Source organism: Entelurus aequoreus, linkage group LG08 (assembly GCF_033978785.1).
Source record: "Entelurus aequoreus isolate RoL-2023_Sb linkage group LG08, RoL_Eaeq_v1.1, whole genome shotgun sequence".
In the NCBI taxonomy this organism is placed as follows: Eukaryota; Metazoa; Chordata; class Actinopteri; order Syngnathiformes; family Syngnathidae; genus Entelurus; species Entelurus aequoreus.
Window position 1 is genome coordinate 40,768,316 of NC_084738.1, and position 16,360 is coordinate 40,784,675.

General features: G+C 37.8%; 1 protein-coding gene across 1 annotated transcript; it reads right to left on the reverse strand.

Annotated features, from left to right (window-relative positions):
• Positions 1-2,050: 2,050 nt before the first annotated feature.
• galk1 (galactokinase 1) lies at positions 2,051-15,208 on the reverse strand. The gene is made up of 8 exons (XM_062056477.1): positions 14,946-15,208; positions 8,452-8,641; positions 8,191-8,310; positions 7,935-8,070; positions 7,052-7,233; positions 6,334-6,484; positions 2,651-2,813; positions 2,051-2,456 (listed from the first exon to the last, which is right to left on the reverse strand). The coding sequence occupies exons 1-8, from the start codon at positions 15,201-15,203 to the stop codon at positions 2,382-2,384; spliced, it is 1,275 nt and encodes a 424-aa protein (XP_061912461.1). The 5' UTR covers positions 15,204-15,208; the 3' UTR covers positions 2,051-2,381.
• Between the last annotated feature and the right edge of the window lie 1,152 nt (positions 15,209-16,360).

A 16,360-nucleotide genomic window follows, 5' to 3' on the forward strand; every position in this document is an offset into this window, starting at 1 on the left:
ACACAGTACATAGCTCCCTCTAAAGCTGTGCTTCTCAAATATTTTGTTATGCCCCCCTAAGAAGAAGAAAATATAGTCATTTTGATAGTAGGCTAACATAGCTAATATAGACACGTATATCATGTGTTGACTTCATTATATCACTTATAGAAGGCTTTTGATTTTTTGCGGCTTCAGACACATTTTTTTGGTCCAATTTCTCTCTTTCAACATTTTGGGTTGCCGACACCTGCTCTAACTGCTCTAACTAAATAAGCTTGCACTTCAATCCCATAATTGAAATGCTCAATATTTGTAAGAACTATTTTAGATATCCAAATACTTACATACGTTATTGTTTTAATATTTTTTTGGACCAAAGTCATAAAACAGCAGGAAATTGTTTACACGTGTGTTGCAAACGGATCAGGCAGCTCAGTGAATCAGGCAGTGACAAGAGCAATACGTTCTTGAATCGGACTTGCTCCTAAAAAAAAGAAAAAAAACGCTGGGTTCTCACTGATGAGACGGTAGTGACATGAATCTGCATGCTCACGATCACCCCCACTTGATGCTGACTCAGTGTGGTGAGTTCGAGTACTACTGTAGAAGGCCTCCAGTAGTGTTGTCCGATAAAAAATATTTTGGTACCGGTACCAAAATGTATTTCGATACTTTTCTAAACAAAGAGGACCACAATAAGTGGAATTATTGGCTTTATTTTAACAAAAAAATCTTACGGTACATTAATCATTTGTTTCTTATTGCAAGTTTGTCCTTAAATAAAATGGTGAAAATACAAGACAACTTGTCTTTTATTAGTACGTAAACAAACAAAAGCTCCTAATTTAGTCTGCTGACATATGCAGTAACATATTGTGTCATTTTCCATTCTATTATTTTGTCCAAATTATTAAGGACAAGTGGTAGAAAATTAATTTTTAATCTACTTGTTCATTTACTGTTAATATCTGCTTACTTTCTCTTTTAACACGTTCTATCTACACTTCTGTTAAAATGTAATAATCACTTATTCTTCTGTTGTTTGGATGCTTTACATTAGTTTTGGATGATACCACAAATGCATAGGTATCAATCCGATACAAAGTAGTTACACAATCATACATTGGTCATATTCAAAGTCCTCATGTGTCCAGGGACATATTTACTGAGTTTATAAACATTATGTACATTTAAAAAAAAAAACGAAAGAAGATTTTGTGATGCTAAAAAATATCGATGTAGTCATAGTAGTATCAACTAGATACGCTCTTGTAGTTGGTATCATTACAGTGGATGTTAGGTGTAGATCCACCAATGGCGTTTGTTTACATTTTGACGCCGGTGAGCTACGGTGTGTAGTGAAGCATGTTTAGCTATTCCTCGTCCTGCAGGGATGATACTTGTAAGAAACTTACTTTATTTGTCGCCATGGAGGTGAGGATTAGTGATTTAGAAGTAGCTAAAACACTGCAGACTGTGAATGGACTTTAGCCGCTGGCTAGCTAGCCATGTCTTAAAGCACCTCTTCCTGAGGGCGTTTTAGTGTTATAGCGTCACCTTTATCGTTAGTTTTTAAGCCAAAATGCATCTGTTGTCCCTTTTCTGTCTACACACTGTGTCTGCTTGTAAGTACTTTGTGATTGTGTGCTGCCGAACATGCTCCTCTGCTCGTAAACCAGCAATGACACGATGTGACGACAGGGGGGGGGGGGGGGGCGGCGGCACTTTTTAAGAGGCAGTATAGTACCGAACATGATTCATTACTATACTAATACCGGTATAATGTACAACCCAAGCCTCCAGTATGATTATCCATACTTATAGTCTAATTAGCAAAAATAATGACGTCACACTTACGTTACACAGATTGTAGATTCTGCTTATAGAACTCGAAAGTCCAGCCATTTTCTACCGCTTGTCTCTCTCAGCTTCGAGGGGGGGGGCTGTGGTGTAAAAATGTTTCTGCAAACATTTTGGCAACATGCAGACCAGCCAGTAAGCCATGTTCACCCTCAGCTTCCAGCAAGGAAAGCCAAACTGCAGAAAATTTGGCAGCCTCATGATAGATTTCTGCGCTGTATTTGATCAAGAAATGCGCAAAATTTGTGATTTTAATTCAAGTAAATGTAAAAAAAAAACAAAAAACGACTGTAATCATGAAAAAAATACATTTACAACAGTTTCATTGACAAATATGAATATTAATTTTCTTTTCATCCCCTTGTACATCATGAGAAGTGAAAGATGAGAGCAAAAAGTGTTGTTATTATTAGTATTAAAAATAATTGAATGTTGACAGTAGAGTGTTACTTTTATGCTCCGACGCCACCAAATTTGAATAGTAAAAAACGAACAAACAAACACGAGAAAAAGGAATGTTATAATGGCATCAAGAATATTCAGGATAACTGGAGGTCACGAGCCCCCTCTGAAGGAGTTGTGACAAAGAAAGTCGGGGTTCCATGGTATCGCTCCTGTTGAAGAACAAAACAGGCATTGGCTGCCTTTTATATGCTCTAACAAACAGTTCAAGTTTAGAAATTCATGAACATTGTAATAATTAATTGGCTATAATGATCAATTCCAGTCACACACTGGTAGTAGTGACTGTGGAGCCTCCAGTTATTCACATTTAAATTGTATAAGATTACATTACAGATAGATGTACCTGGATATGTTGAATAGTTCTGTCAATGACATGGGCCTTCAGCAACGTTACGGTGCAGCCTCCAAATCCTCCGCCGGTCATCCTGCTGCCAAATACTCCGTTCACCTCCATGGCGGCAGACACCAAACAGTCCAAGTCCTTACAGCTCACCTCATATAAATCCCTGACAAAATTATACCACAGCCATCAGTCGAGTAACCACAGACTTCTATTAACAGTCTAGTCTAAAAAAAATAAATGTCTCCAGTGCCTGTTAAAAACTCATTAACAGTGAAGAAAATGAGAACAGTACATATATAGTTGCAGCCATAATAACTTTTTATTTTTATTTGTCCTATCCAGCAAACCATCTCTGCAGAAATCTACAGATCAGGCCTGTATGGTAGAATGGCCAAAAGTTAGCCATTCCTTCGTAAAACGTTGCCAAAATGCACCTAAAATACTCTCATCTGACATCAAATGGACAAAGATAAGACCTTCTCGAGGAAAGTTCTGTGGTCAAATGAAACAAAAATTGAGCTGTTTGGCCACAATACCCAGCAATATGTTTGGGGGGTAAAAGGTGAGGCCTTTGATCCCAGGAACACCACCTACCGTCAAGCATGGTGGTGGTAGTATTATTCTCTGGGCCTGTTTTGCAGCAAATGGAACCAGTGCTTTACAGAGAGTAAATGGGACAATGAAAAAGGAGGATTACCTCCAAATTCTTCAGGTAAACTCATCAGCCCGGAGGTTGGGTCTTGGGCACAGTTGGGTGTTCCAACAGGACAATGACCCCAAACACACGTCAAAAGTGGTAAAAGAATGGCTAAATCAGGCTAGAATTAAGGTTTTAGAATGGCCTTCCCAAAGTCCTAACTTAAACGTGTGGACAATGCTGAAGAAACAAGTCAATGTCAGAAAATCAACAAATTTAGCTGGACTGCACCAATTTTGTCAAGAGGAGTGGTCAAAAATTCAACCAGAAGCTTGCCAGAAGCTTGTGGATGGCTACCAAAAGAGTCTTATTGCAGTAAAACTTTCCAAGGGACATGTAACCTAATATTAACATTGCTGTATGTATACTTTTGACCCAGCAGATTTGGTCACATTTTCAGTAGACCCATAATACATTCATAAAAGAACCAAACTTCATGAATGTTTTTTGTGACCAACAAGAGTTGTAGAAATTATTGGAAACTCAAGTCAGCCATGACATTATTTTTTTACAAGTGTATGTAAACTTTTGACCACGACTGTATATTAACACATACATACAGTATATACATTTGTTTTAGCTAAGTGTTTATGGCCACTATAGTTTTAGTAACACAGTATATCTGTTCTGGTCACATATGGGTCGCGAGTCACAGGGTTTACGTCAGCACCGGAATTAGTCAAATCAGCAGTTCGCCTGGCAGGTTTTTCCTGTGTGGTAAAAGAGGGGAATAATGGGGAAGTCCTTCTTTAGCTGCCTGCCGTCATATATTAGTGCATTTGCACATGTCAGTGTTTACTTTTGTATGCACAATGAATCAACACAAAATCTGTACTTGGCGCAATGTTTACAGAGTCTCGTATAGCTTCCCGTCACGGGGAATGGTCTTGAACTTGTGGTTGAGGGAAGAGTTGTTTGATGTTGGATGTTACAAAATGTCCGATTTGTTGCAACAGTCAGACATTGAGCACGTCATGCAATGCGCATTTGCAGGACTAGCAGGTGTAGCGCACCGCACACAGTGTCAAAAGCGGCTGGATGAAAAGCTGAAGAGAGAAAGGCAGAAGCGTGTGGGCGTGTCCAGGAGTTAAAATGTGTGCCTGTTTGCTGGTCTGTTTGTCATTCTGCGGGTTGGGGTGCCACTGATGACATAATACTTTTTTTTTTCTAGTATTTTTTCGCGATCGACCGTTAGGGTCCAAAAGATAAAGCGGTCAATCACGATCGACGGGTTATTTTGGTCTGAACACACACACACATACATACATACATACATACACACATACACACACACACACACACACACATACATACATACATACATACATACATACATACATACATACATACATACATACATACATACATACATACATACATACATACATACATACATACATACATACATACATACATACATACATACATATATATATATATATATATATATATATATATATATATATATATATATATATACATACATACATACAGTACAGGCCAAAAGTTTGGACACAACTTCTCATTTCAATGGGTTATTTTATTTTCATGACTATTTATGTTGTAGATTGTCATTGAAGGCATCAAAACTATGACACCTGTGAAGTGAAAACCCTTTCAGTTGACTGCCTCTTGAAGCTCATCGAGAGAATGCCAAGAATGTGCAAAACAGTAATCAGAGCAAAGGGTGGCTATTTTGCAGAAACTAGAATATAAAACATGTTAACAGTTATTTCACCTTTTTTTGTTAAGTACATAACTCCACATGTGTTCATTCATAGTTTTGATGCCTTCACTGACAATCTACAATGTAAATAGTCATGAAAATAAAGAAAACGCATTGAATGAGAAGGTGTGTCCAAACTTTTGGCCTGTACTGTATATACACATACATGGCATAAAACAGGGGTTAGTGCAGGGGTGGATTCTGGGGGGCTGTGGTTTGAGTCTGGGGAACCCTGGTCTCATAGTTCAAAATCAGGAGTGAACTGATTAATGATCTAATGATCTAAATGTCTTAGAAATCACAATTTCAAAACAAAATGTATTTATGGTTATTTTCAAAACAGTGACCTATGTTTTTGTGGAGATACTAACTTGTAAAAAAAATTATTAGGTTCTGGCTTAAAAGGGAACAACAATTTTTTGGAGGAAATGTGCCAACCATTTAAAAGAACACAAATGTTTTTCTTTTTTTTAATGCATTCTAAATATTAAATAAATGCGATCAAAAGTCTGCTAACAATGGAGCCAATAGGAGTCGCTTTATTCTGCCGATATAAGATTTTATATACATTATGTAAGTATATATGTAATGTAGTAACAGGCACATTTATAATTACATGTAATATTTACGTATTTTGATCATTTTAGGCATACGCGGCACATTCATTTCAAAAACGCATCATGACATTCGCTTTTTTTCCAACATCCCTAATTATTACTCAATGCAGACTTTATGAGAGCCAACACACATAATATATCACTTACTGTACAATGTCTGCTGTCATTAGGATGCCCACTGCTCGTATGTTCATATATTCCTGTTTAGATGAAGAATGACTCATAATCATCGCAAAGAAACGGGGGTGGGACCAAGTGTCTTTTTGTGTCCTTATCGCCAGTTCCGGGTCTAAATTAGATGGGAGAGTTGACCAACTCGTCAGATTATGTGTTCATCCTTCTACTATCCAGGCGAGAGGCATTATTTGATATAGAATAAACTTTCGTGAGCTCTGAGGCGTGAAAGCAGCTCACCAGCCGCTGATGTCAATACAGCCATCCCAAACTGTTAGCGCCCTCTGAACATGGCGCCGCTAAAATTAGTATGTCTACGTTAGCGCTTAAATTAACAATATCGCTAATACTTGGTTGATATACAAGTCACTAAGGTTTTTAGAGGGATTTATGAGCAGATTAGAGGACCTCCCATTGACTTGACACATATCCGATACACATAAATTCCATGTCATTTCGTTCACTGTACCTAAGGGAGTTGTGGCTTTCCAACATGAGTTGACCAAACTCATGGTAGGCACCTCGTTTCAAAAATTCAGCAGCTTTGACAGTTCTGTGGTTCTCCTCAATCACATGACGAGCTCTTCGATAAATCACATCATCCAGTTCATCCCTAAACCCTGAAATATAGAAGCGAGAAATTAGGTTAGCTTGGAAAAGGCAGAACATTTTCAACAATAACAGCACATTCTAGATGTAATAAGATGAGCTCAATAAAACGGTGGTATTGTGCTGACTTGTATGTATACAACATTTTCAGTTCTATAAACTACTGACAAAGTATTTGGTCAGAACTCAAAATCAAAACAGATCTGAGGCCAAAAAATCAGATAAGGAGCAGAAGCCAAAAATGTTGATCGGAACATCCCTAGTTAAAACAATGGCCTACAATGAGGCACCGAGCAAGATGCTGTATTTATGTTGTTGGACTTTATGATGGAGTCTAAATAGTAATGTAAAATAAAAATGTATTGGTTTATAAAGTATCGAAAACATTTATGATTATCAGGAATAATTTATTATACAAATAATGAAATTGTAGATGACACAACTAAATTAACACATTGGCCAGGCATACTTTTATTTTAAAACTATTCAAATAAGAAGTTATATCAGAATTATTTGTATATATATTTGTAAATAGAAAATCTGGGTTGGAATATAATACGAAAAACTATACTTTAAACCTTCTAGGTCCTTCAAGGTGGCATCTCTTAGACTGTCTTTTCCTAGGATGGAGGCAGCCTTCTCACACTGTCTGCGTCGCACAGCATACTCACTACTTGCCAAAGAATGTTTGACATTGGAGTTGGTGATGAGAATGACAAGGTCTGGATCTGCTAGGGGGACAGGAATGGTCTCCAGTGACCTAAATCAAATAATACTGAAGAACATGAGTAACTTGTCGTAAATAAGTCTTCCCCATTAAAAGTAACAATGAAGATAACAATCAAACATACACAAGTCCTCTATGCTGGAAAATGTAAATAATCACTTCTTCTGAGGATGATTTATAATGCATTGTTTTGGTTTAAGGCCCTGTCAACAATTGGAAAATCTTAACTCATTTTAACAGTATTCCAAGTTTTACTCATTAATATATTGGGTACAGAAGTTCATATGTACGGTTTTAGACATAAATGTCTTGTTTTATACAGGACTGCAATATAAAATAGGGAAATAATCTAAAATTTATTTTAGGACCCAGGTTATTCAGCATTGTACTTCTTGTTCCCTGTTAATGAGCTGTATCACGGTACAGTGGTTCCAAAAATGCATTGCTATCAAAAATATTCTACTCACTTCAGATGTTGTGAATCTTTAGTCAGGTATGTTGGATGTAAGAATACACCAAACATTGTAGTTATGTCATATATTACATGTTCGTTTGTTCAATAACGAATCTGGAACCAATTACTCAAACTATGGGTCATAACAAAAGTATTTCCAAATTGTAGGGGTATGTTTCCACTGTCATTATGGTAAATTCTACCCCAATCAAAGCTTTTCATGCATTTCTTTTACTGTAGATGTGCAATCTTTGAGTGCTCTTTTTCGAGCAAACTTTACCTGCAGTCAATAAGTAAAGCATGGCCCTCTTTTCCTAGAACCGACACAAATTGATCCATAATACCACAAGGTACACCGGCATGAGTGTGTTCGGCCTGTTGACATGCTACTGCTTTCAATATTTTGTCTCCATCATCTGTACAAAAACACAGAAAAACAAACTAATGTCACTGAAACCCCATTCAAAAATGTTGATGATGTAAATGTACAATAGGTTGCTTACACAATAGTTACTTGAATAAATAAAAGTAGCAACCTGGTCTAAGTTGCTGCAGGAATGTGTAAAAGGCCACTTCCAGAGAGGCTGAGCTAGACAGACCTCCCCCTAATGGAACACTGCTGACCACCACAGCTTTGAAGCCAGGAAGAGGTTGAGCTGAAGCATAAAAAGTGAAAGACATTGATATTAGAAATGTATAAATAAGAATATTAAACACGGGCATGACCAAACATTCACAATATGAGGTCTTACTGTTAAAACATGTCTTTATCTTGAGTAAAACCAAACTGTTTTTACCCCTGTAATGATGTATAACGCCCTTCACATAGTTTGCCCAATATGGCACCCCAGGAGACAATGTGGATCCTTTATTTGGCAGACTGAAGTTCACCCTTCTCGGTTCATCAGCATGCCCAGTCGCCGTGACAATGATAGCATCATCACCAGGTGAAGGACTTCCAACCACCACAGTCACCAGCGGTAGAGCCTGGATCATATGCATAAATAAACTTACTTATTTTCATGTGGGACTATTGTGCTTTAGAAACAAAAAAGTGGCAAATGTTCTATAAGACAGGGAAACAACCAAAGGACTATTACATTACATTATTTGTACATTACCAATGGAAGTACATATCCATGGCAAGAGTCTGTACTCCCAGATCATATTTTTACCATAACATAGGAAAATGATGTTGGCCAAATGCACAGAGCAACATCCAAAAGCTCGAAGCACAGAATAGATCAAAAACTCAAAACACAACAAACACATGCAAAGAGAAATTGCTGCAAATTCAAAATAATGCAATCATGAACGCTGCAGGATCAAAAACAAAACAATCAAAGGAAACATGCTAAAAAAAAGCCCCAAACATATGCATGACAGAAAAGGCTGCAAGTTCATGGAACAAAACAGAAGTTAGCCAGGCTACCAGGAATACTAGTAATACATCTGTGCAACATTTACACAGATGTCTTGAGGGTTTCAACTTTCTAATGTATTTTACACAGTTATATTCCTCCCTCTTACGGCTTCTAATCCGTAATGACGTACTGCTTTTGCATGTGTGCACACACTCCCTGCGCGTACATGTTGACGAGACCGGGTGAGCGACCACCATAAACACCAATCATTTTAGTCTGGCCGGTAAAAAATTGTATTACATAAACTTTGTAATTGTTAAAAATACAGGCAATTGTTAAACAAAGGTGTTCTGTTAACCACTAATGGTAACATAAGGCGGTGGTGTTCTTGTTATATTGTTTGCTTTGAAAAATGTTACTGTGAGGAAGTTGCAAACAGCACCTTGACCTTCATATTTTTGACACTACACTAGTGTGGATGGAGATCGTTTTAACATCAGATATGTTTTTTTTTTTTAAGTATCCATGTTTGTGTGAACATGGCCTTAAAGACACATGATTACATAATAAAATATACAGATTATTAATAATATGTGTATGTATTAGTGTTGTCCCGATACCAATCTTTTGGTATTGGTACAAACATGTATTTCGAAACTTTTCAAAATAAAGTTAACTAGAAAACATTTCATTATTGGCTTTATTTTAACAGAAAATCTTATAATACATTAATCATATTTTTCTAATTGCAATCAAAGAACAATTCAGGCATAAAATAACAGTGAACATGCTAGAAAACTTAACTTTTAGTAGTAAGCAAACAGTTACATAGGCTCCTAATTTGGCTGATGACATATACAGTAACATATTGTGTCATTTCAGATGTATTATTTTGTCAAAATTATGAGGGACAATCGATAGAAAGTGGATTACTAATATACTTTATAATTTACTGTTAATATCTGTTTACATGTTCTGCACTTCTATTAAACAAATGTAATAAGCCCATTGCTTCTGTTGTTTTGATTTAAGTTTTGGCATCAATCCAATACCAAGTAGTTACAGAATCATACAAAGGTCATGATTAAAACCAACATAAACCAATCAGAAACCACATACAGCTGAGGTGCGTGATGCCAAAACCCACCTTACATTGTTTCTGATGTGTAAATTGGGTCGTGTCTTCAGTTGTTGGTTAAATGTAGGCACAGTGGATTGATGGCTTGGTCTGGGATTGGTTATTTTGATCAATCAATCCCGAGTTACTCGAACTACGGCAAGCTGCAAAAACCAAAGTTTATTATTATGAAAAAATATAGAGTAGTGAATGGGGAATATAAGCGTGAGAAATGTCGTGTGGGGTGTTTCGCGTGAGAAAAGGTTAAATTGCGTGACTGTCATGCTCAAAGTGTGACGCTTTGCAGCTCTGAGCAAGTGTTTGAGCGTGGTTCATCGTTGTTGAATTCAACGCTGAATAACATGATCAGTGGCTGCAAGGCGTCGACTAGTGGTGAGTAAAAGGAAAGGCAAGGGGGAGTTCCAGACAGACAAATTATTTTTACACCTTCAATACGGTGTACACAGTTCGAAATAACCAGACCAAGCCATCAATCCACTGTGCCTACATTTAACCAACCACGGAAGACACTACGCAATTTAAACCGATCAGAAACAACGTAAGGCGGGTCTTGGAGTTTGTCTTCATCAGAAATACTTTATTAATCCCAGAGGGTAAAGTAAAATTTTCAGCACAATCCCATTCAAGATCAGACAAAGATTACAGGGAGACAGAACAGGATCGCTGACGGGTCTGCCTACTTCCGGCACCGCTTACAAAAAAGGTGAGATACAAGTAAACAATGGGGGGTGGCGGTTTTGGGGGGTGAGAAAAAAAAAATCGGTCTTAGCCTGGGCCCCTGGAGAGGGTGTCCAGACTGAGGCCAAGGGGAAAAAAACAAAAAACTTATAGCCATAGATTCTGATTCTGACCTAAGCTGTACATGGTTTATCATTGGTTTAAATTCAAATCTCAAGTAAAAAAGTTGGATCACCACCCCATTTAGGCAAAAGTAACACAGCAATGATGGCAAGCTTTAATGCCATAGACTCTAAAACTCTAGTGGAAACGGTGACAGCTCTAAAGTCATCCACCTGCTGCCTTGATGTTTTACCTACCAACTTCTTTAAGAATGTTTTTGACTGCCTATCAACAGACGTATTGCAAATAGTTAATAATTCTATTCAATCAGGCAATTTCCCAAAGGCTTTCAAAACTGCAGTCATTAAACCTCTTCTAAAAAAGCAGAGCCTAGATGCCTCTGTTATCAACAACTACAGACCAATTTCAAATCTACCATTCAAAAGTAAAATAATTGACAAAGTTGTCCTCCAACAACTAAATCACTTCTTGGCTTCTACTGGCTGCCACAACAACTTCCAGTCAAGATTTCAACCTCTTCATAGCACAGAGACGGCCCTTCTTAAAGTTATAAATGACATCCGTCTAAACACAGACTCTGGCAAAACTTCAGTATTAATGCTATTGGACCTCAGTGCTGCATTTGACACTGTCGACCACTCAATACTTTTGGACAGGTTGGAAAACTGGGTGGGGATCTCAGGCACAGTTTTAAGCTGGTTCAAGTCATATCTACAAGATAGGGACTATTTTGTTTCCATTGGTGACTTTGCATCAGAACCAACCAATGTAACGTGTGGAGTCCGACTTTATTTAACATCTATATGCTCCCACAAGGACAAATCATGCAAAATAATAACATTGACCATCATTGCTATGCCGATGACACCCAAATCTATGTAGCGCTATCACCAAATGACTATCGCCCCATAGATCTTCTGTGCCAGTGCTTTGAGCAAGTCAAACACTGGATGTGCCAACATTTCCTACAACTAAATGAAGATAAAACTGAGATAATTGTTTTTGGTGCTAAAAAAGAAAGGTTTAAAGTCGTCCAACACCTTCAATCACTGTCCCTGAAAACCTCAAATAAAGCCAGAAATCTTGGGGTTATTTTAGATTCTGATTTACATTTCGACAGTCACATCAAATCAGTAACAAAATCGGCTTACTATCACCTCAAAAATGTAACAAGACATAGAGGGCTCATGTCAGCTCAAGACTTAGAAAAACTTGTACATGCCTTTATTACCAGTAGGCTAGAGTAGACTATTGTAATGGTCTCCTTGCAGGTCTTCCCAAAAAAAACAGTCAGGCAGCTACAGCTTGTTCAGAACGCTGCTGCTAGAATTCTAACAAAGACCAAAAAATGTGAACACATTACACCAATTTTTAAATCCTTACATTGGCTCCCTATACATCAGAGAATTGATTTCAAAATCCTCCTGCTCACATATAAATCACTACATGGTCTAGGGCCAAAGTATATCACTGATTAGCTCCCCCTATATAAGCCCTCTAGATCACTAAGATCTTCTGAGACCAATCTGTTAGCAGTTCCCAGAGTAAACTCAAATCAAGGGAGCGCATCATTCAGTCACTATGCAACAAATAGCTGTAATAAACTTCCTGAAGATGTCCGACTCTCCCCAACTCTGACTACTTTTAAAACTAGACTGAAGACTTTTATGTTCACCTTAGCTTTCAGCTAAATCTTTTAATCTTTTAACTTTTAACGTCCGCACTGTTTTTATTTTTATTGTCTGCATTTTAATTTTGCTTTTATTTTCTTTCATTTCACTTTGTTGTCTGTGAAGTACTTTGAGACTGCCTTGCGTATGAAAAGCGCTATACAAATAAAGTTGCCTTGCCTAAATTGAGTGGTGCCTTCCGTGGTTGGTTACTTGAGGTATTACATGCATGCACTTCTGAATGCACGCGCTGACGTTGTGTTACAGGCTCACGAATCTGGATGTGCTCGCTCAAATCTTACACGGCAGTAGTGTTGCAAAAGTCGCGTGTAAGTAGACAGCCTATCGAGGGTTCTTTCTGATTAGGGACAGACAAAAAACTTAAAACACACGTACGCGGATCTAAATACACGCACTCAAATGGATATACAGACACACAAATTAGTACACACGCACGTGAATTGCATTACATACGTTCAGATTGAGATACGCGTTTGCAAATAATTTTGCTACAATAATAACATTTGTTTACATTCAGTAGCACTATCTGGCTATTAGCAGTTACCTATTGTATACTCTTACGGTGTGTAGTGAAGCATGTTTAGCTATTCCTCATTCTGCAGGGATGATACTTGTAAGAACCGTATCTTATTTGTCGCCATTGCGGCAAGAAGCTTCATTAAGCTTATTGTTAGTTTAAAAGTGACAATACGTCCATTCTCCCTCATCTGTCTCCACACTGTTTCCGCTTGCAGGTGCTTTTTGTGTGACTTACATGTGCCTCTATTACCAGCAATAGGCCTTTTTCCACCAAAAGTTCACTTTAGGTTCCTGGAACTTCTGGTTCCTAGTTCTACAGTTTCCTATAGAAGTGTGTGTGGTTTGTGTTTCCACCGCATTTCACAATTCAGGGTAGTTTAATCCTGAAAAAGTTCCTGCGGTGGAAAAGGGCCTAATGTCACCACAGTGCGCAATCATGTCAATGAAAACAAAGTACCCATATTTTTGTAAAGGAGCATAGTACCTTTTTTTGGACACTGGCCGAGAGTTGTTGGGCGGCCGATGGCGCAGTCGGCTCTCTTTGTTGCTTTGTTGGGTCTGCTCCTGTCTCTGACCATGCTCCCCCCACCCCAGCAGACGATGGCGTGGAACACCGCAGAGGCCACCACAGTAGGGAAGTTTTGTTTATTTTATTAGTTTTACTTTTGTGGCTGGTTGTATCAGCTCTGCTCTTTTAATGTCTTTAATGTCCTTTTTGTTCTTTGATGTTTCCCTCTTACACACATGTTTATGTGTGCTATGGCTTTGAGGTTGTTTTTATTCCTTGGGCCCAGGCTTAGACTGATTTTTTTTTTCTTCTCACTCCCACCCCTCCCCAGTGTTTACCTGTTTCTCCCCTTTTTTGTAAGGGGCGCCGGAAGTTGGCAGACCCGTCAGCGATCCTGTTCTGTCTCCCTGTAATGTTTGTCTGCTCTTGAAAGGGATTGTGCTGAAAATCCTAATTTCCCCTCGGAGATTATTAAACTGATTTTGATTCCGATTTTTAATTAGTTAGTACCAGTATACTGTACAACCCTAGTATGTACAGTATGTTTGTTTTTATAATGTAAAGTAGGTACAGATAGCTCATGCTACAAAATACTGTACTGTAGCTGTATGTACCTACTCAGTCATGACTGCAACCCCCATTAAAATAAAATAATAAATTGAAGAAGTTTGATATGGTAGTGGATTGATGAAATTAATTGTTGTTAAAACATTTGGTGCTAAAATGCTTCGCCCAATAATACCATAGAAGCCCTGGGAGGGACATGAGATAGAAAATGAATGGATGGATGGAGTTTGTCATATATCTTTAAAGACAGACACCCCAAAGGTTTGTTGTCCTTTTGCCATGTTTGATCCTGCGTTAAAATGATTGCGTCATTTTCCCGTTGCATTGTCTAATGGCGCTTAAATGTTTTGGGTTTCTGTGTTGGAGCGTTTGTTGCTGCGCGTTTGTCTCTGTCGGCCGCCGTAGTAAACAAAATTCATTCGAAGTTCATACCTGTGGTTGTAAATAGACAGATAGCTTGATTGTCATTCCTCATTGTACCACTTACGCACAACGAAACGACAAACATTAATACAGTGTTCGACGTGAAGTACACACTAATGGTTATAAAAAAAAAAGTATTCATACATTACCATTGGAAGTACACATCCATGGTTATTTATATATATATATATATATATATATATATATATATATATATATATATATATATATATATATATATATATATATATATATATATATATATATATTCATACATTACCATTGGAAGTACATATCCTTGATTGTAGTCCGTGTGTTCCCCGATCAAATTGACTCTTCCGGGAGCACACGCGGCTATTTGAGGAGTCTCACCCGGGAACGTCTGTTTGTACAAACTACTGGCCTCCAAAACAAGCTCCACTAAACTTGGGATCTGACTGGCCATTGTGCTTAAGTTGCTTTGAACTGTTATAAATATTTTAAAAAAAGGGAACCGTGTCACTCGATCGGTACCGTAAGACACGATCGGTCCACGCATGCGCGAAGGTGACGTCACTTCCCAGTCTTGCAATATTTTAAGACACTCTCTACCTCTAGCAACCAGAAAGCTGTGAAGACGATTATGCTGTGTTCCAAATTTGAGTTGTTTACTGAAATTGAGTGAGCCTATGGCTTTGCACTTTGTTTATATTATATATGTGTTTTTTTGCATTCTATTTTAGTTACTTTGAATTTATAACCCCCTGGCGCTGCTTTGTATTCTTTTTGTACTGTTTTGTACTACTTTTGTACTTATTTGATTGTTGAAATGTTGAAATGTATAAATAAAACTTAAAAAAAATAAATAAAATAAAAATAAAAAAAAAAGACGGCTTGATTGATTGATTGAGACTTTTATTAGTAGATTGCACAGTACAGTACATATTCCGTACAATTGACCACTAATTGGTAACACCCCAATAAGTTTTTCAACTTGTTTAAGTCGGGGTCCACGTAAATCAATACATGGTAACGGAGATTCTGCTACGTTATGCATACTTGCCAACCTTGAGACCTCCAATATCGAGAGGTGGGGGGTAGGGGGGTTGGGGGCGGGGGGCGTGGTTGGGGGCGTGGTTATTTACCGCTAGAATTCACCAACTCGAGTATTTCATATATATTTCATATATATATATATATATATATATATATATATATATATATATATATATATATATATATATATATATATATATATATATATATATATATATATATATGTATGAAATACTTGACTTTCAGTGAATTCTAGCTATATATATATATTTATTTTATTTACATAAAAGAAATACTTGAATTATCTATCCATTAGATGGCAGTATTGTCCTGTTTAACTTCTCTGTTCATGACTGAGTATATCATTTCGGCCACTGTTCAATGGAGAAGTCTGTTCTACATATTTACAGGCAACATACACCTTCCCCTTCGAACTGTCCTGGATGAACTCGGACGTGAGAATAGGCTGTCCCCACTCAGTCTCAGGTCCGCATTGAGCTGGAGGGGGCGTGGCCTCCAGCTCCGGCTGAATACCGGGAGTTTGTCGGGAGAAAATCTCTGCCGGGAGGTTGTCGGGAGAGGCGCTGAATAACGGGATTCTCCCGCTAAAAACGGGAGGGTTGGCAAGTATGCGTTATGTTCTGTGATATTTCAATGTTT

Excerpts from the sequence above, each read along its gene's own strand:
- galk1 (XM_062056477.1), bottom strand. The coding sequence starts at position 15,203 with ATGCGTGGACCGATCGTGTCTTACGGTACCGATCGAGTGACACGGTTC. Across the intron at positions 8,642-14,945 it reads AAGGATATGTACTTCCAATG|GCTCTACCGCTGGTGACTGT; the intron begins GTAATGTATGAA and ends CATATGATCCAG. Across the intron at positions 2,457-2,650 it reads GAACTATTCAACATATCCAG|GAGCGATACCATGGAACCCC; the intron begins GTACATCTATCT and ends GTTCTTCAACAG.